The sequence below is a fragment of the Balaenoptera physalus genome, assembly GCF_965194825.1.
Source record: "Balaenoptera physalus genome assembly, chromosome: 1".
NCBI lineage: Eukaryota > Metazoa > Chordata > Mammalia > Artiodactyla > Balaenopteridae > Balaenoptera > Balaenoptera physalus.
In genome coordinates, this window is record NC_138882.1 from 76,575,925 (window position 1) to 76,599,367 (window position 23,443).

At 38.7% G+C, this 23,443-nt stretch overlaps 1 protein-coding gene across 2 annotated transcripts in view; it reads left to right on the forward strand.

The window, feature by feature from the left end:
- The window catches only part of RGS5 (regulator of G protein signaling 5), a 48,124-nt gene that overhangs the window by 20,224 nt on the left and 4,457 nt on the right, over positions 1-23,443 (forward strand). The window contains exons 2-4 of one of the 2 annotated variants that reach the window (XM_082413523.1): positions 7,940-8,050; positions 14,274-14,335; positions 22,151-22,317. In XM_082413523.1, the coding sequence (XP_082269649.1) occupies positions 7,940-8,050; positions 14,274-14,335; positions 22,151-22,317 (340 nt within the window). The remainder of the gene's footprint in view (positions 1-7,939; positions 8,051-14,273; positions 14,336-22,150; positions 22,318-23,443) is intronic. The other variant, XM_082413524.1, reaches the window with a different exon arrangement.

Here is a 23,443-nt window from a genome sequence, read left to right on the forward strand (position 1 = left end):
CTGGTTCTGTAATCTCGATAAAGGCATAATTCTTTGTGCTCCGACTATAACGTGTAGGAAAGTTTCACTCTGACAATAATATTCTGAGGTTGGATTCTAATATCTTTGTAGCTGGTATCAGGTGATAAGAAATCTCTGTATCAAGGCCTAGGTATAGGACTACTTAGGGAACAAGCCACAGGTGCCACCTCTAAGAGTGAAGAACTATTTACATTCTTACAACCTTTCTATGGAGTGGGTGTGAGTTTCCACAAGTGTCTCTAGTACAAATGACTTGAATATCATTGTTATGACTGGAGAGAGCCCATTCCCTATTGAACAAACCTACATGTGAAAACTCACTTCTAACATGCTCTGCTAATTGACAAAGCAACTGGTATTGCTCTCTATACAGACAGCTGAGGCACTTAACAGCAGCCGCCTTTGGAGTGGGGCCTTTTTCACAAGCCTGCTGACTGCCACTGTGATTAGAGCAAGTAGCTGAAGCTAACGCTTACCCAGTGTCACACTGTAGCAATTACAAGCAGCTGAAATGTTTCATTTCATTGTTTGGATTCCTTATTTTGTGTTTGTCTTGCCCAACTGAAATATAAACTCCATGAGAGGATCGTGTCTTTTTGTTTCACTGGGGATTTAAAAACCTGTAATAGTCTACGGCACATGGCAAGCATTTAATAAGCATACTTTTAATTTGTTGAAAAAATAAGTGAGCAAAAGGAGAAGCTATTGAGGCCAGTCTTTTCAATCTCAACTGTGATCCTATGAAACCAAGTCAGTAAGCTTGTACACGGAATCCCTCGTCTTTTACAGCAGGTTGCCTGTGAGGGTCCCTGGTGACGAATTAATCTGGGGTAGTTGAGGTAAGAGCTTGAACATAATGAGAATAGCTATCATTAAGAGAACTTACTGAAAGAAGAGGTTAGAGAATACTGTGTTGGAAGGTTATAAAAGACAAAAGTGACTTCTATGCACACATTTGACACAACTGACATTGTCAATTCCATTTTTTTAAAAATTAATTTATTTTTATTTTTGGCTGCGTTGGATCTTCATTGCTGCATGAGGCTTTCTCTAGTTGCAGCGAGCGGGGGCTACTCTTCGTTGTGGTGCGCGGGCTTCTCATTGCAGTGGCTTCTCTTGTTGTGGAGCATGGGCTCTAGGTATGCAGGCTTCAGTAGTTGTGGCATGCGAGCTCAGTAGTGATGGCTCACAGGCTCTGGAGCACAGGCTCAGTAGTTGTGGCGCACGGACTTAGTCGCTCCATGACATGTGCGATCTTCCTGGACCAGGGATCGAACCTGTGTCCCCTGCATTGGCAGGTGGATTCTAAACCACTGCGCCACCAGGGAAGTCCCCGTCACTTCTATTTTTTCAGCCATCTTACAGTTTGACATGGCTTGTTATTTAATTCATGATTAATATAAGTGAAAACCTAAATCTCTACCAGGGAATGATTCAATTGTGTTTGGAAACAGAGCTGTCATTTCTGGAGTTATATCCTAATGCATGAATAATAATAATACCGTATATTCTTTAGCATTTTCTTCATCTTTCTATCATTTGGACCACTGAGGAGTATTTCATATTAACTAACCTAGAGTCATTTTCCATAATGTATCATATATTTATATGTCAGATTAAAAAATACAGACTTTTAACATGATATCACATTGCATTAGTAAACTACTTTTTCATTTTCTGCTAAAACAGAAGCAATGGGTGGATTTTCTTTAGTTCAAATAGAAGTAGGTCAATTCAGGAAAATGGTAGATGCCAAACTCATACACTCTCTCTCCACCAAAATGACCCTGGAGGGGCTTCCCCCTGCACTTGAGAGTCAATCTTGATTTTAAGGGGCCATGTATGGAGGATCCTGGGGAGTTGAGAATTTCAGTTCTAGAATTGACCTGATTTTCCACAGATGTTTCCTTATATTCTACTAAGGGTTTTCAAGATCACCCTTGTGTCTCATGAGCCATCTATCCGTAACAAACTCCATTGATCTCAAGTTTTCAATGAGCAGTCAACAAGAAGGCTTTTCCACTGTTGAACCAAATGAACCTCTCTAGACGGGTCCAGCACAGTGGACATAAGTCCTCTGGGCTCCCTTCTCTCCATCAGCATCTGCTGGGGTTCTGTCTACGTGACTCAGATCTTGGCTGAAAAGAACTTAGAAAGCTCATTTCTTCCTCTGCTTTTCAGATCCGGCTGTAGTACTCTCCAGCTGTGGAATCTTGTTGCTAACAAGTGTTTTAGGAACTTCTATTTATCTTTAATGGGTATTTATCAAATTTTTTGGAGCCAAGAAAAAGCATGTCCTTTTTGCTCCTGTAGAAACAAGATTTGTGGTATTTCTTCAGAAGGCAGCAGCCTGGAACAGATCTGCTCTTTTTCACTGATGCTCACAATTTCCCATGTCCAGCAGGGGGCATCTGCAACACAGATTTAAGTTGGATTGGATTTAAATTGGATTGTCCTTGACAGGGGACAGGTTGGAACACCTCTTTCAGAAATGTGTCCTAAATCCCCTGTCCTATGTACTTCCCAATTTTTCTCCATCCTGTCTTCCTTCCTGGCTGTTCCCGACATATGTCCAATCTCAGAACTAGTCTGTGCCTCTGGAATACTTCTGTTTAAGTAAATCCTGATAAATCTTGGTCTCATGATGTATTCTGATCAGACTGAGTGATTGTAATTACCCTCCCTGCCTCTTCTCATCAGAGTGTGTCCTATCCGGTGTGAGGGACTGAAGAGGATACTCCGTTTCAGCCCCCATTCGTCTATTTCCAGCTTCTCTAACAGACAGAAATCGAGTTCAGGTAGAGTCCTTGTAGTCATTTAATGACACTACCTCTCTGCAGTTAACCAAATCAGAGACGTCTTAGTCCTCGATGGCTTATTTTGTGCTACACCCTAATATTTCAGCCACCCACCCCAAAATGCAGTTTTACTATAACCTAGCAATTCAATTCATTCATTCATTTGCTGATTCATCAATTTATATAGTAAATATTTATTGCATGTCTGTTAAGTGGCAGGACCTGGGCTAAGTGCTGAGACTGGAGCTGTGTATCAAAACAGATATTGACCCTGCTCTTGGCGACCTGACATTCTAATGGGAGAGACAGACAGTACTCAAATAAATACACAGAGACATAATGCAAATTGATGAGGACCATGAAGGAAAAATACAGAGGCCTCTGAGAATATAGTAGGGGCAGCTGTTAAAGCATGTGTCTCCTATTACACTATCTTCATGTTTATCACATTTGAGCTCCTTGAGGCTAGGGTCTATGTTCTTTTATTAGTATATCCCCTCCACTTTTATCAATGACTAGAAAAATATCTAGCATATAGTTTACATGTATGTGTCCTACATTCCCTTGTTCCACGTGTCTCTGAAGCAAGGAACGTCTTTGTAATCCTTGAAACACCGAGCACAGGACTCTATATATAGCTGGTTACTGATAAATTTTACTTGAATAAAATTGTATTTTTAAAAATTCTGCTATGTTTTTGTTTTAGTGATTGCTTGTACTGTTTTCCACACTTATTCATCCTAAGGTAATAACTTTCACCTCAATTCACCAATCAGTCGGAAGGACAGAGGTGGCCCAGGGCCTTTTGAAAGCATACCCACACAGGGCACAGATTTAAAATTGCACAACCCTACAATTATTCAAACTCTTTTCAGTTTGAAATCACTAATGTGAACCATCTAGTGAAAGGATTATCTCCCTCTGAACCCTTAATTAAAATTTCACCCAAGAATTTCCAACGATTTTATTTCCAAACAAGTTTTTCTTTGTAAAACCAAAGGATAACAAGGTTGGGGCTGAGATGAGAAGAGATACAAATCGTTTCTTGTTAACAAGCATTAATGTAATGTAGCCCGGAAAACTGCCTGGTGGGCGGTCAAATAGAGCCAAGGACTGAACTGAAATCATAAACACATTAAAAAGTTTTCTTCTCTGGATGGGGTTGTTTTTGACATTAAATGAATGTCAGATACATTCAGGCTTATTTTTAAAGGAGGAAATAAAATGGAAGATTTGAGCTTTTGTTTTGCTTGATTTTCCATTTGTTGTTGTTTTTTTTTTTCATTCCCAAATTTGGATATGTCTCTATGGTGGGGAGGAAGGGGAGCGGGGGGGGGGGGGGGGGGGGGGCGGGGAATGAAATACTATTCCAGGAACTCTTAAGGAGAAAAACAAACATAGTAACACAGTTTATTCCTACAGAAAGAGTAAAATGTTTCAAGTAGTTTCGATCTCAGCACTGGTCAACTCTTCAGCTTTTAAACATTCACTGTTTTATAAGAGAGACAATAATGTTATTCATTCCCTGTATGCTGTCAAACTCCTAATTCAACCAAATGGTCTTCCCAACTTATGTGCGTTAACATTTTAACGTCCTATGTTTGAACCTATACTAAACCATAGAGAGAAGTATTTTCCGAAGCACTGCATTTCCTTTCTCCCTTACATCCCCAGGGGAAGTATGAGGAAAAGAGTAATCTGATGTTCTGGCATGTTTCTCTACGTTGAGGAAGTGGAATCTGATTTTCTATGGGCAGTGTTATAAATGGCAGTTGATTTCTAGATTATCCCACAAAAAGACAATTTAAATAGTGATATAGATAAAATTATACGAGGGTTCTGGTTCATTCTGGTTTTAAAAGTCTTTTGTGGGATGTCTTGGAGAATTTAACCACCATTTATAGACAGTGTTTTCATGGGAAAATGCATCCTGAAAGAATTAGCAAAAGAAAAATTTGAAACAGATTTGTAAGACAGGATGCTACTTCTTCATGTAGAGACAGTCTTTGAAGGCATCTTTCAATAGTTTTACCTTGTTTTGGTTTTCACACCAAATTTGCTGAAGGCTGCATACTATACAGAGGTCCTCCATCATCCATCCTCCCATCAGGAAGGGGAGGCAGAGTGAGCAGGCTTCATCTAACATGGCATTCTGCTCTCTCCAATCACACTTTACACTCAGGCAATGCAGAACCACTTTTGCATCCCTTCAAATGATATGCACATTATCCTCTTCCTATCCGGAAGTCCCAGCCTTTTCTTGTCCACCTGGCTAACTGCTATTCTACCACTGCCTCTTCTGAGAAGCCCCACTGACTCACCCTTGTGGACATTGGGGTCCTCCCCCAGTGCTCTGCTGTTCACCTTTGTGGACACTGGATGCCCAGAGAGATGCTGCTCTCTGGGCATCTTTTTCTTTAATACCTGCTTGTGATTGCTCACAAGCTTGAGACTTCAACAGGCTATAAGTACCCTGCAGGCAAAGACAAAACCCTGTGAGTGTTGTCTGTTTACTGTGTACTGATGACACAGTAACATGATCAAGGAGTAAAGTAATATGAATAAATGAAATTTAAAAACGCTCAACCCCTTCATTCTAATAACCTCTTCATGTCCAACTTACTCTTTCACTAGGCAATCAAACACAAATATCTCTCCACCTTTTACAAAAGCAAATGGCTCAAATGGAACAAAAGAGAAAATGAAAAAAGAAACAGAAGTTGAGATGGGGGAAAAAAATGCAAAACAAAAATCTAAAGAACCAACCAAAATACCAAGCACAGGAGAAACATTCATTAGACATTCATTAGATAATCTTTAGCTAAATATTGGTGAGTGAACTACTGGGTCAAGTGAAACTCAAACAGTTGCTTCACGACTTCCCCTTATGGGCAGGAACTGAGGGGCATGTGGAGCAAGCAGAAGAGGTATTATTCAAGTTCTGGGTGGGATAGCGTGTCTTGATGGAAAAGATGAACCTGGTGCTTCTGGCTGTAGTACTATACACTGGCCAGCAGAGGGTAGCCACACGTATTGCATGCATTTTCTCCCCCAAATACTGTTTTCTTCATCCTTCAGATAAATATAAAATTGGCAGTTCTTGTCTCCAGAGGTAGACTATGGGAGGCAGTGGGTGTATTAATTCTTAGTAACATGTGGGAAATTTCTGAATGTTTTAATTTGGTAGTCAAAGCTAGGGAACATGGCTTGAGTTTGGCTGGAAAAAAACGATTATGCAGTTAGAACTAACTTGGAAGAAGCAGTATTATATGCCAAATGCTGCTTTAAGTGATTCACATGCATTAACATATTTAATCATCACAAAAATTGTATAAGTATGTACTATTTTATCAGTCCCACTTTCTAGGTGAAAAAACTTAACATTAGATAATTTAAGCAAATTGCAGAGCCTGGAATCAAAGTACACTTATTCTTATTCTCATGTTTAATATAAGCTCCCTCAGCAGAACATTCTGTTTCAGCCATAATGTGCTCAGCCGAGCTTGATCTGCTGTCATGTGGTGCCTGAGTTGGCTTAGGCTGGAGAGCGAGTCCTAGGGAAAGAACAGAGGCAGGAAGAAATGAAAAGGAAAAGACATTGTGGAGGTTACTAATTCTAAATCAGAGTTTCAAAATAACATTTACTATACTAAAGGAACCTATGATATGATTGAATATTTATGTTTTTTTAAGTTATACAGTATATGTCCTTAACTTTTTCTCCCTAATATCCATAATTGCTAATGTCACACATTTTATTTATTTAAATTGTCTCATCACTGTCTCCGTGTGAATGGATGAGGAAAGTGTGTTTATAGTAACAAAACTCTATCTGGCAGCAACATGATATCCTAATCCCGACACAGCTCTGTAAGGCTTCAGTTATGATCAGCATTGACTGGGAAATAAATGTCGGCAGGTTTGTGAGGAACAAAAATCAAGATAGTTTTAGTTCACTTTGGCAAATATTTGTGAATATTGACTATGCTGCCAAGCTTTGTGCTATGCACAGGGTTGAAAGGTATTTAAGACTCAATTCCCACCTGCAAAAAGTTCTTATATCCAGCTTGGAAAACAGACACATAAATCAGTAACCATAATGCGATATGATAAACCCTATCTTAAAAGCATGTATGAAGTGCCAAGGGGACAGTGAAAGGACAGCTTTTTGGGTCTCTCAATATACAATGGCTTGTCTTATGGATTAATGCTTAATATTTGCTTGGTGTTTTTGAATTCAGACTTGTGATAAAGTGATGGGTAGCTTAGGAGATTAGTTTTGAACTGGGCATGAAAACAGTTTCATTCTAGGATGGAGAAGTGCCCAGAATTCTGACCATGTCTGTTCACTAAAATGTTGACGATAGAAAGGAGTAATACGATGCTGTCAGTCTGTTGGTAATTAATACTCATCTATTGAAGGCTTACTGCATGTAAGATACTGCAATAGCCATTGTGGAACAATGGGCAAGGGGTTGGAAAAAAATCAAATCCTTATAAAAGAAGAACAGTTTACAGAGAAGTAATCATCAAGCAGAATAATTTAATTTTATAGGTGCAAATGGCTGAAAAAAACCATCTAGGTTAACTCTGTCATCTTACGGATGAGGGAACTGAGGTCTGGCAATAAAACATGATTACTTTTTCAAATGTTATACGTCTAATTAATGGCAGAGCTGGGACCAGAGCCCTCAGAAGACTGGTAGGCAATACAGTGAGTTCCACCTGTGAACTTAAAGTCAGACAGCTTGGGGTCAAGTCCATTTCCATCACATACTGGCTGGGTTACCTTAAGTAAGTTATTTGAATTCTCTGTCATTAGTTTCTTCACCTGTAAAATAGGACTACTATAGTATCTGCCATATATAACATGAAAGAATACATATAAAACAATAATTAAGATTAAAATGAGACAATGCATATTAGCCAGGGACATGTTAAGAGCTTGATAAATGTTATTAGAACTCAAGGTGTCCCAATTTCTACATTAGTATTCTTTCTGCCAAAACAGTGAAATGGGGTTTTGCTCATTTTTGTTTCTTTGACACAGAATGAAACCTCTTTTTTATATCTTTATGCTCATATGATGTCCATTTCCCCTCATACATCTTTTCTTTCAGGGCCAAGGAGATTAAGATCAAGTTGGGAATTCTCCTCCAGAAGCCGGAGTCTGCTGGTGACCTTGTCATTCCATACAATGAGAAGGCGGAGAAACCAGCCAAGACCCAGAAGTGAGTCATGATTATGGATTCCACTCTTTTCCTCCAGAGGATGGCTATTCTTCAAGTGTATAGCACCATCCCTTCTCTGTAGAACTCCCCCCTTCAGTGACTCATGGAAGATCATAAGAGTACTCAGAGAGTTGGTTTGTGAATAGGATATTTTTTTCACTCTCTCGTGTATGGAGCATAATATTGCTTACTGGCAGGATGCTTAAAAAATGAAGATAAGGCCACATCTTGGGACATCATTGGAGAAACAGGTCGTATCTTATAAAATGGCACCAGCCACCTCATCACACGGAAGTGTGGTTAAAAATACCTGTTCACTTGCTGTCCTTGGGTCAGGTGAGCATTCCTGATGCAATTAATTATGATCCCTGGATGCTCACCTGCTCAGGAAATATCCTGAGGGCTACTTCCTCAGCAGGGAGATACAAGTGGTGACATTTCCCTCAAGAAGAGGCTAAGATCAAGGCAGATTATTAAGCCTAAAGGTTTCTTCTCCAAGATATTGTCCCTTCAAGGTCTAAAAGAGGACCAGAGTTCTGTTCCTTAGTGCAGGAATGAATACTTGACCAGATACTCCTATTTAATGCACATCAAGCAATTTTTCCCCAGTCCATAAATTAATAGTCCTGACAGGACTTCTGCAGTCCCTAGCCACACACCCCCCCCACATACTTCTATCAATTTAGGCATGGAGGGAAGCTATAATTCTGAATATTCACGATGTTATGGCAGTGAACATAGCCCACAATTTCATTGGCATTACTCTAACTTAATAACACTACTCACAGCATTCACGGTGTTTACCGTTGTTCCACTAGCTACACAGCCCGACATTGACTAGAGAGATACACTCCATCTTCCCTTTAAAACAGAGACACCGCTAAAATCAAAAAAGGAAAGTGGGAAGAAGATAAGCCAAATGTATTCAAACCCCTTCACTCTACTACCTAAAAGCTTTGAAGAGATCACAGAAGTGTGGTAAAAATATAGGAATCCCTTTTAACCTCCATTTCTTTTAAAATTTAATATTTGTATAAATTGGCCAATCTTTTCTCCAAATGACCTTCAAATTAATATAGCTGGATTGGTTGGGGGATAGAGAGACAGGTTATTCCTTTAAAATTTTTTTCATCAATCTAAGTGGATGTTTCCATTCTCTTTTCATTACTTCACAGTGATCCCAAACCGGAAATGAGGCATAATTGAGTATTCTGCGTTTAGAAAAGGGAAGTTAATTCAATGTGGAGTGGCAGGCACCAGGCACGGGGAGAGAATAAGAACCACATTTCATAATAGCAAAAGATCAAAAAGTCTATTTTGAAATAAACATTGTGGTGGTTATTGATCTGTTGGAATTAATTTTTAAAAAATAAATACAGTGTTACATTTCCTGCTTTGATTCTCTGCTTTAATATCCCACACAGACACTTGAACTATTTGGCTTAACAAGGATTTGGAGAGAAGCAGTTTTGGAAGATAACTTGGGGCTGACATTTATTGGATTATTTTCTTCTCTTGTCTTCCAGCCCCCTTTTTCTTCCAGAAGTTTGAATTGTTTTGGAAAAAATCTTTCTTATCCCTAGAGAATATTTGTGCATCTCTACTGCATTTTTAACAGTGACCATTACAAAGCTTTCCTATCCTCTTCCAAACTCCTAAACCCCATTTCACTCATATTTGGCAAATTTCCATGCCTTTTAACAAGCAGGAAAAGACTGTGTTCTGCAGGAGCTCGGTTGATCTCACTCCTCCTCACTTTAAAGTTTCTCTGTATTTTTTTACCCACATTCTTCTCAAGGAGAAGAACATAAATCTCAGAGGAGAAAATAGACCTTCTCCGGATGGAAGGTATTTTTAACTCCTCTCATCTTTTTAAAAAAAGCAATCCCTTTTTAAAAAAGCATTTTCTCTTTTTTAAATATATTTTTATTCTTATTAGAAATAAATTGAACCGTTTAAAAAAACAGAAAGAAGTTTCCTATATCCCTACCACCCAAGGCCAGCTTCTGTTCCCATTTTAGTATTCTTAACTGCTCTTTTTCCCTCTGCACCCTCTTCCACTAGAACAAACAAGTACCATATTCCACTCTGAAAAACACCCTCCCATCCCCTCACCCCTTCTACTCATATCTCTTCCTCTTGCTTACACTGGAAAACTCTAGAAATGGAAAGTCACTGCTTTCAATTTCTTCTTTAACTCCTTTTGTCGGGTCTAAACCTTACTACCTAACTGAAACCATCATCACCAAGGGCTAACTCCTGACTCGTGGACAGCATCTGACTCTTCTCACCAGTTGCCAACCTTAAAACTCTCCACCTTAATTTCTAATTTTGAATTCTCCCGCGGACTTCTCTCTCTCTAAGGGCTCCCACTTTTGCCCACCCTCTATATGTGAGCATTCCCTAAGGCTCTGCTATAGGTCCTCATAATGAAAAATAAACATGTTACAAGACCATGTAAATTTAGTTTACAGTAACTATTATCATGGCTCATAATATAATCAATTGCAAAATACTCAAGAGCTGGTGTAGATATTTTTATAGTTTATTTATTTATTTATTTATTTATTTATTTTTTAATTTTTTTTTTATTTATTCATTTATTTATTTATTCATTCATTTATGGCTGTGTTGGGTCTTCGTTTCTGTGCGAAGGCTTTCTCTAGCTGTGGCAAGTGGGGGCCACTCTTCATCACGGTGCACGGGCCTCTCACTGTAGCGGCCTCTCTTGCTGCGGAGCACAGGCTCCAGATGTGCAGGCTCAGTAATTGTGGCTCACGGGCCCATTTGCTCCGCGGCATGTGGGATCTTCCCAGACCAGGGCTCGAACCCGTGTCCCCTGCATTGGCAGGCAGATTCTCAACCACTTCGCCACCAGGGAAGCCCCTATAGTTTATTTTATATTCTAGATGTTCATTTACTCTCTGTTGATGTCACTAATTTTAACTACCTTTTGTTGTTGCCGTTGTTTTGCCACTTTATAACTCTAGAATGACCTCCACACATAAACAGTCCCTAGCCTGTGCACGGGGAAGAACCATTACAAACTGTTGTCCTACATAAACTCCGGCCTGGTAAACTGCAGAGTAAGCCTTACTGTGCGGATTAAAGATGGATGCACAATGTTTGGCCAGTGGATAGACATCAAAAAGTGGCAGGTGTATTTATCTACATCCCCATCCATGGTGCCCAAGTCACTGTTGGCCCTGGGGGGAGGGATCAATAAATGTCCATGAACTTGAGACTGGACATGAACAGACACGTTGCAGGAAGGAAGGGAGAACTGAACAGGCACTTAAGTGCCAAAAAATAACTTGGATTTCACTTTCCTTGTCAAGGGCGAAAGCACGTTAAAACATTATCAGGGGTGTTTAAATATGTGCCAGGGACTGTGTAGATATTTTTAAAAAGGAAGAAAACAAAAAAGAAAACCACCGGTGCTTAGAGAGGTTAAAATAGTCTCCCAAGGTTAGAGCTAGTAAATGCCAGAGTTGCTTATAGCTGTAGTCATGGTTCATGGGGCTAAAAATTCTGTACTCTAAGTGTTGGGTTATTTGTGACTTTCATCAACCAGACTAACTCTGAGCAAACTGAACCATTATTAATTTACACATTAATCTGACATGCACATTGCTGGGTAGATTAATACTGCAGGGAACGCACTGTCGGACAGGGTAGAATGGGAAAAGTTCTCCATGGCTGACAAACTATACCTCCAGGCAGTGAGTGCCTTGTAGGAGATTCAAGAAATAAATGTGGTAAGAGTACAGTAAAGGAGAGAACACTTCCAGCTGAGATCATCATTTCCTGGACCAAGTGGCATTTACACTGGCCATTATAAAACAGTTAATCATCTCTATAAATATTTATTTTGCCTTTCATTGGAACTGGGTTCCTCTTTCCCTCCACACCCACACACAGAAACTCCATGCCCACTCCCTGTGGTCAGCTACGACCTTGCAAACCGGGATACTTATTGGTCACTTAGATCTGCATCTATCTCGTTTCAAAGAAGTCAGACTTAATGGCAGATTCTGAGAATCAGGACAGGATGAACTTGTGGCACCTCCTAGGCTGGGAATCAGAACACTGGGCTTCGAGGTGTGGAGGATGTGTTCTGATTGACTGTGTCCTTGAAACAATTTGGACTAATATTACCCCCAAGCGGGTTCTGCACATATCCTTTTCAGGAATTTAATCTTGGCTGTGAGGCGCTGCTGATTGTGACCATTAGTCTGGTTTTAACAAGACAATTTGGGACAGCTTGGATCTGGTAACAGGCTTAAGTTCGGTGCACCTGCTCTTGCCATTTCTTCTTCCTGTGCCCCTCCATACTAGCCAGAGGAAATGGAGGGCAGGAAGGTGATTTCATTTTACGAGGGGTATTTACAAAACCAGAAGGCGATTCAGCCTTCCCTTTGCTCTGTATCTTTTGTGCAATTATTTAATGTCTTGTTGTTTCTGTCAACAATAAAGACTTGGCAGTTGTCATATGTACAACATTGAACCCACTGCAGTGAAGAAATTAAGATTTATAAGACTGTGCTAAAAATGTTGGTACAAAATAATATATACATAGGAAAAATTCTCAGCGTGAAGTAATATAGAAGAGCCAAAAGGAGTTATTCACCTCTAGAAAATAGCTCCTTTTCTTGTTAGAAATAAAATGAGGCAGAAAAATATATGCACATGCTTGTAATTTCTTCCTCAGGTCATTTCTCCTCCCTGTGTTCCTTTACACTAACCAGAAGAAAACGGGAGGAGAGAAGGTAGTTCACTCATTAAAAATAAATTTCTAAGGAATTAGTGTTGAGTTTTTGATCTATGATACCTATGTTTCTAGCCAGGAAAATGAAACCACTTAAGATTATTCCACCAGGTTTGTTACTCTCAGTTTTCGCATGTTTTAACCTTCAAATAGTAAAAGCGTAAAACTTTATGGAAAGTCGTATAATTAAGACTCAAAATCTGCACTTGCTCCACAGTGAGGAATAGAGAATGGAAGGAATTAGTCACAGCATTTTAGCCAGAAAATCTACTGCCATCCTGCACTCCTTACATAGATAAAGTGAGACTGACTCTGAGCCTTGAGAGCAAAACGAAAAGGAGAATCAGCGATTGTCTTATCAATCTCACTGATAACCTAAAGAATTAAAGCCCTAAGATATTATTTTTTAAAAGCCAGAAGCAGGAATTTTCCTGGGTTGTCTGAACAGTTGACCAACAAGTTAAGAGCTAAGGAAATTCCAATTTAGGAAAAACACCTTCATTGGCCTTAATGTTCTAATAAATGCCTTGTTAGTCTGTTTTCATTTGACAATGAAGAACTCACATTGTAACACAAGAGTGAGAGTGGGGGCTGAGGGGGGAGCTCCGGGAGAGCCCTGTCAGCCATTTTTCCCAGACAATACCAGCCCGCCTTGACACAATTCTGCTGTGAACGGAAAAATTGGTAGTTAAAACGAAAGAGCTGCAGGGTTTCTGCATATATAAACGTTAAAATAAAAACAGCCTAAGGGGGAATTATGTGTTGACTATTACCTTCAGCATCCTTAGCATTTGTGTACAACGTTCCTTTTCACGGTGTCTAACCACTTCTCTTCTCAGAAAGAGTAAATCTTTAAAAAAAAAAAAAAATTATCCTGTTCTAATTAGGCAGGAAAATGCACCCAGAGTTTTTAAAACGTAGACTTCCTGTGAATCACATTCCCAACACGAGGCAACTTCACACCTTGCATCTTCCGTCAACCCCAATAAGGTGGCGAAGGGCTGTGGATGTGGAATCTGACGCCCTTTGCGGATTAAGTGGGTGTTTAAAGTGCAGCACTAGTGAAGCAGGGAACATGAGTTCAAGCCCTATAACGGGACAACTGGATTTTATTCAGTCACTTTTGGAAAAAAAAGACCACAACTGGAGACACTGTTATGAGATACACAAGAATATCAAGACATGGCTTCATGACAAATAGACTCTGCTTCTGAAAAGGGAGAGCCTGACCCAGTTGTTCAACAAGAGATGAAAATATGCAAGATAGATGTAGGCAAGCAAACCCAGCTCATCCTACCCACTTGTTCAGAATAAAACAGCTCTAACTCCCTTGTCCTGAGAATGGGTCATCAACTGTAACATTTCAAAGAAAAGCAAATCCAAGTCATTGTTGGTGTACGTGATTAACTCCTTTCTTATGGCTGTCTCCTTTCTCTTTCTTAATACTTGATTCAGACCCTCGTTGGACAAGGCCCTGCAGTGGCGTGATTCCCTGGACAAGCTCTTGCAGAACAACTGTAAGTCTGAATTATCTTTATAAAGGTCAGGGGAAGGACAGAGGCAAAAAAAAAAAAAAAATGTTTTAGGCTGCCCATGTTCTTCCCCAATTTTGACATTTCTTCAATTTTGGAAGAATGCCAGGGGAGTGTAGTTATCTAGCTCATGGCGGGAGAGTGTGAAAATAAGGTGTCCTGAGGACTCCTGAGTGCAGGTTGTATTCCCATCTGTCCTGCTTACTTGTGTGAGCGGAGCTAGTGGCTTGATCTGTGTAGTTCTTAAAATTTTCATCAGTAACATAGAGATACTGCCTCTTCCAGCTTGGCCTCATAATGGCTCGCTGTGGATTCGGTGTAGCAGGATACTTATCACTGGACTATGGGAATGGATTGGGTGTATGTCCCAGTTCAAATTGCTATTAATTGCTTTTGCAACCTGCCATGGGCTGTTACCCTCCCCTAACCACAGTTTCCTCTTCTGGCAGCAGGCCTTTTATATCTCCATTCAAGACATGAAAAAAGTGCCAGCAAGTACTCCTCTCCAAGCTAATACCAATATACCTGAGCACCATTTGCCTTTCCCCAATACAAAATCCTTACTGATTCCCAGGCCTAAAGTATCAAGTTCAAATTTCCAATGTTTAGGATTCTCCATAATAATGATGATATGGCTGGTCTGCAGTCAAATTGAACTGTTCTCCCCTCCATATAGGATTTCTACATGTATTCCCTTTGGCTGGAATACTTTGTATTCATATCTCTATCTGTTGAAATTCTCCTCTCCTATAAAAGTGAATCGAAATACTAAATGCCTAGTCTTCCTTGACTGTCCAGAATGATGTATCCTCCCTCTGAGGTTCCAGTGCAATTTGTCTGCACATTTTTATGCCGCTGTTACTTGCTACATTGTACTCTGATCATAGCCGTCTCCCTCCTATGACAGATTATAAACTCATTGACAGCCAGGATTTAGTCTTTTTCTTCTGGATAATTTCACAACAGGAAGTGCACAGTAATAGGAAAACAAATATTAGTTGAATCGTTCACTCTAAAAATAGGATTCAATGTAAGATATCTAACCCATATTTTTCCATTTTCACCACAAGATGGAATATGAAACTTTGTTTTAAATGCTTTGCAAAAATAAGGATTTAAAAAATATTTCCCACAGGACCATCAAGATTAATAGACACAAGGTAGATAGCAAAGAATGTATGTTGAATTGTATACAAGCATTTTTTTATTTCTTGTTTTTGGTGAGGTAATCTTCCGCTTACCTGTGACAGAATCAATATCTTATATTTGGAGGCAGAACACCAAAGCCTCTGATTTGGAACTTTCTCAATATTATCCATTTTTTATTTTCTTTTTATTTCTTGTGTTAAACAGAGTACCCAGTCCTGACACATATAAAGTGTTCCACGAATGCTTATTGAATAACTGGGTTAATGAATGACATCATTATCCTTCTAGGACACAGAAATTCCATGAAGACAACTAGGGGAAAAATATTTATGTTTATCAATTGACTTGTTTATTGTGTTACACAGTGGTTTTAGGGCCAGTAGCAACCTGACAGATGACATATTATATATTATGAATTCTAAGTACCCTGGGTACAGGTATTTATTGCTACTGTCAACAAACCTGAGAATTAGCAGAACCATTTCCATGTTTTTAAAACCATTAAAGAGAATGATATATATTTATGTGGCCATATAAAATCCTTTTCAGTCACACTAATCCTTAGGGCCACATGTTCAGATATTTCAGTCTTTCAGGAGACAGAGAACTATTGGAATAAGTTAAGCCAGAGGCAGTTAGTGTTAACACCTTAGCATTTGTAGAGGGACTGAAGTTTTTCAGCTTGAAAATAGATGATTTTCATGATGTGAGCTTGAGGCCTGAGAGTCTCACAGTAATATTTTCTGCTTCTTAGAGGGGAAATATGTATATGCATGTGTGTGTAAATATATATAAAATTCACAATGTTTTATTTAATTAGATATATTTTAAAATTATATATACTATATATGTTATATATATAGTATATGTCTGTGTATATATATGTGTGTTCTTAAGTTCCGCATCATTATCTTCTTAAGTAATTAACACTTTTAAGACTTGGGCGATTTCCCCAAGCAATAAATGGAAAAGCATTTGATAACTGTTCTAGTCAAAATTCTTTCCTTGAGAAGATATCTATCCATTCAAACTAGCATGAATGAAAAAGAGGGTTTCTGGTATGGATACAGAGATCTCACAGAAACAAAAGAGTGCCATGCTCTATGGGAGGTGATGCCATGAGTGAACAAGACAGCTTCTCCCTCCGTCTGCCTCTGTTTCTCTGTTCCGTGTCTCTGTCTCTTCCTCTCTTTCCGTTTTTCCCTCTATCTCTGCTTCGACGACTCTCCCTCTTGCTGTGTCTGTCTCTTGCCACTTTGTCTCTGCTGCTCTCTGTCCAGCTATTTCTAGAAGAGGATTAGTGGAATGACAGGCATGCCCAAGTAATTCTACCCCAACACCATCAACCTAAAGAAACAATTTTTGACCTATTTCCCCAAACACCAGCTTTCGTGCAGCGTGAATAACTTTTAAGCCAAACTCTGGCAACTCAGTTCTTATGAGATATTCTTATTTGAATCTGCAAAAACTAATGGTCTATAACCAGAACTATGATAGTTCTGACATTAGCTGTGATTGATGCAGAATAGGTAATGAAGAAAGATACATTTGAAAAATGCGTATTTAAAACTTCACAATCCCTTCTTGCATGTTTGATTTGATAAATTAAATCATTTAACCTCAAGGAACGGCATATTTGCTGATTTATGAGGAACATTTGGCATTCTCTTGTGCTAATGTAAGATATTGATTCAGTTCCCCAAGCATTTCTTAAATCCACATTTTTCTTAAATTTTCTTGAGTGGAAATGAAATCAATTGGTACCAAACCTCTAAAAAAAGGACAGTTAAGCTACTACTCAATCATTTCTCTTCCACAAGATTCCTCTTTCTTTCCTCAGTTTTTAAAAATCTTTTTTTTATTGAAATATAGTTGAGTTACAATACTGCATTGTGTACAGAATGATTCATTTTTTAGATTATATTCTGTTATAGGTTATTACAAGGTAATAACCTATTAAACCTATTAAAACCTATTAGGCATTACCTAATAACCTATTAAAAATAATTTTTAATAGCCCAGTGTATTTGACTCTGTTCTGAAAGAACATCAATTTCTTACGTTTTTGTCTTCAGTTTTATATATGGCACCATCTGTTTTCTTTTTGAAGGTCCATGGGGCACATAACTGGTGTATTGCTTTTTAAACACAAAAACAGATTGCACGTGGGAGTTTAAATAAGACAGTGACATTAAACTCTTCCACATGACTGTCTTTAAGAGCAGATGAAGAATGAAACACAACCCAGTAGTAGCAAAGTTTTTATGTGAATATTTTTGCCCCAGGAGGTTCAAAATGTCAGAACATTTCCTTGAGACCCTCTTGAGATTTGGACTCTTGCATGGGGAATGGAATAGCCTGGCCCCTGGCTCCTCCTTTTGTTTCCGTCTTTGCATTCTCCTTCTGCTTCTCTTCTTTTGTTTCCAATTTTCTCCCTTCTCTTTTCTGGCTAATATTTATCATCATCTTACTCACTGGTAGCCACAATTCCCTTTAAAGCAACAATTATAATAATAAAAGCAATAGCTTACATTTATTATTCACCATGTGCCAGGCACTGTCCTATGCACTTTGCATTTATTAGTTTATCTAACGATTTCAATAATTTTAGGACTTACGTACAAAAACAATCCGTATTTTTTCAGAAAAGGGAACTGAGACATAGAGAGCTTAGGTAACTTGCCTATGAAATAAAATACTACAGCAATAGCAAAATCAGTCATGCTAATTTTCCTTAATGTTTGTGTTCTTCAGTTTTGAGACTTGGGAGGAAACTTTTGTCTCAATGGGTCTTATTTTATTCAGTTTGAACCTCTATTAAATGTTAGGCCCACAGATTTAGACTAGGAGGTGGGATGCTTTCAAAAGAAGGGCAAAGATAAATGAAACTCAAACCTTGAACTCAAATCATCAACAGCCTCCTGGGAAAGATAGCCATAGAAGCAAATAATCCCAACAAAAAATGAGAAAGTGATCTCTCCTCTTATGATGATAAAAATCCTCAACAGCAAGTTGAAGGTACTGGGTAAAGTCTACCTTGTATATGAGGCAACATTTGAGTTGGGTTTTGAATGGTGATAAAGATTACTTTTAAATTAAGCATGAATAATAATGATGAAAGTCAGCATTTATTGAGCTATCATTATGTTCAACATCATGTAAGAGCTTTCCATGAATTATTTAACCCTTTTAACAACCCTGTCAGGTAGTTTCCATTAGTACCCCACTTACCAGATGTGGCAACTGAGGCTTGGAGAGGTTAGATTACTTGCCCAAGTTACTGTAGTAGTGTGGTGTGTAAGGATCAACCTCCAGGCAATCTGAACTCTAGAGTCCATGCTTTGAAAATAAACTATGTAATGATATTTATCAACTATCAGTAATGTTTCACTATTTTCCTCTAGGAGAAGAGATTTGTGCTAATCTACTTTTCAGTATTTTTTTCCTTAATACCAGTTGGATTTGGATTTGTCTTATACTCTTTTTATTTTTAAAGTGGTTTTATAGGTGGTTTCATTTTATTCTTTGGCAAGGTTGTTATTTTATTTTACAGGGATGTCAAAAGTGACATCACTCATTAGGGCCAGCTCTGGGATTCTAATGTGGGTCACAACCCAGAGTGTTCCCACCAGACCAGAAGATCAGGTGGGTTTCATCTACTTCTTAGGAAAAGGATGCCTGAAGATGTATGTGGAATGGTATTTTGAGGCTCTGTGAGGGCTCAGCAAGGAATAATGTAGGGATTTTTCAGGGCTGTGTACTGAGGGCTCTACTGGGATGTGGAGTGGGCAGAGGAATAGTGTGAGACAAAGAAGACATGTGTGTTCCTTGCAGAATAGAGACTTTGGTCTAGAGTAGATTTGACTCTGACCCAAGAGGACTTCCTCAGGGGTAATGGGAATTCCTCAGGGTCTCTGAGGAATGGACCAGTAGAAAACCAGAGGTTAAGGAGGAGAAATCATCTGGGGAGTGGTGTTAGAGGGTCCTAGGAAGGGACCCTCTAGAGAATCCTCAAAATCCAGATGAGAGAAAGAATAGCTTTTAACATCTCCCAGACCAATAAATAAATAATAAATCCACTTTATGAGTCTTGATTGAGAGTGCGTACATTGACAAAAAGCCTTGAGATAACATCATGGGATTCAAGAGAATGATGAAACCAGTACCCAGGAAATGGACTCAAAACACTGGAAAGTTATTTTCCAAGCGCATTTTCTGGATAGGACGACTTGGTAAATATATGGTAAATGTTAACGTTGCTGTGGAATCCTGGAATGTATCCTCAGGTGATAAATAACAATGTTTCTGAGGACTAGAATTTTATCTCTACCTTTTTCAAAGATGTGGAGAGGGTGATTCAGAGTGCCTGAATCACCATGTTGTGGGGACATGGGGCTAATGAGAATAAATTGGCCAGACTTATTCTGTGAAGTTATTGCTTTGTCTACAATCTTAGACCTGATTGTGTGGGCGCTCATAAGACTTCATTCTTATCATCATTTCCCGGTAGCTAGAAAGTGCCTGGGAATTTTCTCATTTCAACAAAGACTACCTGACACCTTTTGTTTAAGAAACAATGAAAACTTTAAGAATGATAGAGAGAGAATTTGGAGGTTATTTCTTCTTTCAGCATGTACCATTGACTCCCGTGCCACTAAATGATAACAAATAGGGCCGGAAATATGGTGGGAAATATGGGCAGAGAGAGAGGGAAAATACATCTGATGTTATCCAGGTAAACATTATCAAGTGGTTTCAAAGTAATTCTTCTAGCTGGGTTTCTAGAGAAAATTGTTTATCATACTTACCATCACTTCCCAATGTATTTTTAGGTGTTGATCAATAAAAAATGTTTTTAGGTTAAGTACAGGGAGAGGGGATTAAAATGCAAAGTGTCTTGTTTGTATTCAGAATCACTGGTGACCCTAATCCAATTAATTATAACTTAGCCATTCTGTTTCTTTAGAACTGAATACAGTTTCAGGGAACTGTGAGGGGTATGAAGACAATAAAAATGCACAGAAGGAAAATTGAAAAAAAACAACCATATATTTCAGGCTTAATCATCACATTTTGTGCATATTGTATGAAATCGATGTATTAAGCAATGACTAATGAATGAAAATTTAGAGTCCATAAAAAGGAGTAGGGAGAAATACTCAAGGGGAAGGGAAATAGATAGAAATTTGGACAAAGGAAATGAATTCAGTACATGAATATGTCTGCAAGTAAAACTAATGAATTGCAGAAGTGTCTCCTGATGGGGAACAAGTTAGAAAAGTGGACCCTGATGTACTGGTTACAGTCAGTCCAACCTTCTGCCCTGAGAGGCAAATGACATGCCAGGCATGCCTGTAATTGTGATACAGTCTGTGGAAAACTAGAATTTTCTCTCCTTCCTTTAGAAATCTACTTTCCCTACATAGTAAATGGACATGGATTCTCTCTCAGTACATATGCATATGTTAGAATTTGTGTTTAAAAAAAAGCATATATATGTAGAGAGAGAGAGAGAGAGAGAGAGAGAGAGAGTGGGAGAGTCGGCTTTAAAAGGAAGAAAATATTGAAGATATAGAGTGATTTTTCCTTTGTTCCTCTCCAGTGCCTTCCTAAATCCTGACCTTGCCTTCTACTTATCTACCACTTTGGAGGTTAGAGCTGGAGGGGTAGGAAAGAAAAAGAAAACAAAAGGATCAGGCCCAAGAATCTCTAATATATAGATAGATAGATAGATAGATAGATAAATAGATAGATAGATAGATATTCGTATATAGATGTATATATATTTAAATTATCAGCTGAAATATATTCTACATGAGCAACAGTGCACTGAAAACAGAATCACAGTAGTTATAATAATTGTACTGAATTTAATATGTTTATAGACTGATGTATAATTGATGGGCATAGTAACTACTCTGCAAGTGGTGACTTCATTGGGTCCCTTCCCACTCCTCCTTCAGGTCTCAAATGGAATGTCACTTTCTCATGGAGGCTTTCCCTAAACCTAAAATGAGGTTAGGACCCCTTTTGTTACTCTTACTATCTTTCGTATGGTTTTCTTTTGTTGTGTACATTTATTTGTGTGTGTTTCTTCATTTTCTTTTCTACCTCCCCCAGGATCTATAAACTTCATTAGGGCCGGAACCATGTCTATTTTACTTACCATAATTCCCAGAACATGATATTTGCTCAAAAATCATCTGTAGAAAAAAAAAAGACTGTAAGTAGTTCATACATGAGAATCAACATTAATGTTACTTACACTACCAAATCAAGTTTTAAATGTATTTTTTTCTTTTTGGTAATTGATAAGTATCCAGAATGGCATTAGTGTTCACGGTGTCCCTCGATGTTGTATACAGGTAAACCTTCATCACCTAAATATAGACTGTCTGGATTTGAATCCCAGCTCTGCCACTTACCAGATGGTTAACTAAGGGCAAGTTACTTGATCTCTCTGACTTCATTTGTAAAATAGATGTGTAATGAGGAGCAAATGAGTTAACTTTTGTAAGGTTATGGCATAAATGACAGGAATATATAGTAAATAAACCTAGGCTACAACGTGTGATATAGTGTTAGATAGATAGATAGATGATAGATAGATAGGGTGAATACATTTCCTCGAATAACCTTTTTCCTTGTTAGACGGACTTGCCAGTTTCAAAAGTTTCCTGAAGTCTGAATTTAGTGAGGAAAACCTTGAGTTCTGGATGGCCTGTGAGGATTACAAGAAGATCAAGTCCCCTGTCAAGATGGCTGAGAAGGCAAAGAAAATTTATGAAGAATTCATCCAAGCGGAGGCTCCTAAAGAGGTTGGTCCTGATGGGAAGGTGGGTGAGTGTGGTCAGTGGGGGTGAGCTCAACAACTTCCCAGGAAGGATTTCCAACTGCAGTACACTTTGCAGCTACAGGCTATTCCTATTTGAGAGTAGGCCACCTTTCATAAGCACCTACTGAGTGCAAAGGCAGAGCAATACAGTAGAGCAGGTATGAACTTGACCTCTGTTTAGGCCACTTTCTAAGCAATCATGGGTCTCTTTTCAGTAGGATGTAATCCCAAGTCAGAATGATACTAGTTGTATGATCTTAGATAAATTATTGAGTCTGTCTGAACTTAGCTTCTTTCTTTGGGAAAATGAGGGTAATGAAGACTATTTTTGCAGGATTGTTGTGAGGATGAAATTAAAGAGCAGACGTGAAAATATATATCTCAGCATTTGAACTAATGAATGCTTACTAAATGTTTCTACCACTTAATTTCTTCTCTATTCCTCTTCCCCTTCTCCTCCCTTCCCTTTCTTTTTTTATGAAAACTCTCTCTTTTCCCTTCTATTCTCCCCCATCCCGTTGTTTCCCCCAGGCCTTTTCCATTTACACTCTAGTCGGGGGAAACAGGGTTTCTACTTACAAAAATCAAATGATTACAAGATAATAGTGCTAGAGATGTCAGAAGACAATATACCATTAACTGACTGCTAAAGACAAGATGTGTGTTGGTTTCAAAGAGGATTTTTGGTAGTTTATCTGCCCTTTGCTATTTATGGAACTGAATTGAAAAAGCTTTCTGTGGAATTCAGGATGGCCTCAGCAAGACCTGTTCATCATGTTTTGGTCAGGTCACTAATTTCACATTGCACCCCATACTCCAATCTGGACATCAAACATTTCATCAAGATTTGGGGTCAATCACAGGGGTGACCTGAGCAAACCCTCTAGGTAGGCAGTAATTAACTTAAGATTATTTGAGAGGGGAAAATCTCCAATATCCTTTTTCTCTCACAGGTGCTCTAGACTCTTGAGGTCCCACCATTTGATATTTATTCCTTTGGTAATGCATTTCTCATCACTGATCCTTTTTGAAAGATAAATATGTTTGAATGGATGGACAAATTATATACCTAATACTAACAGATGAGCTCCCTCCATGACACAGGAGGT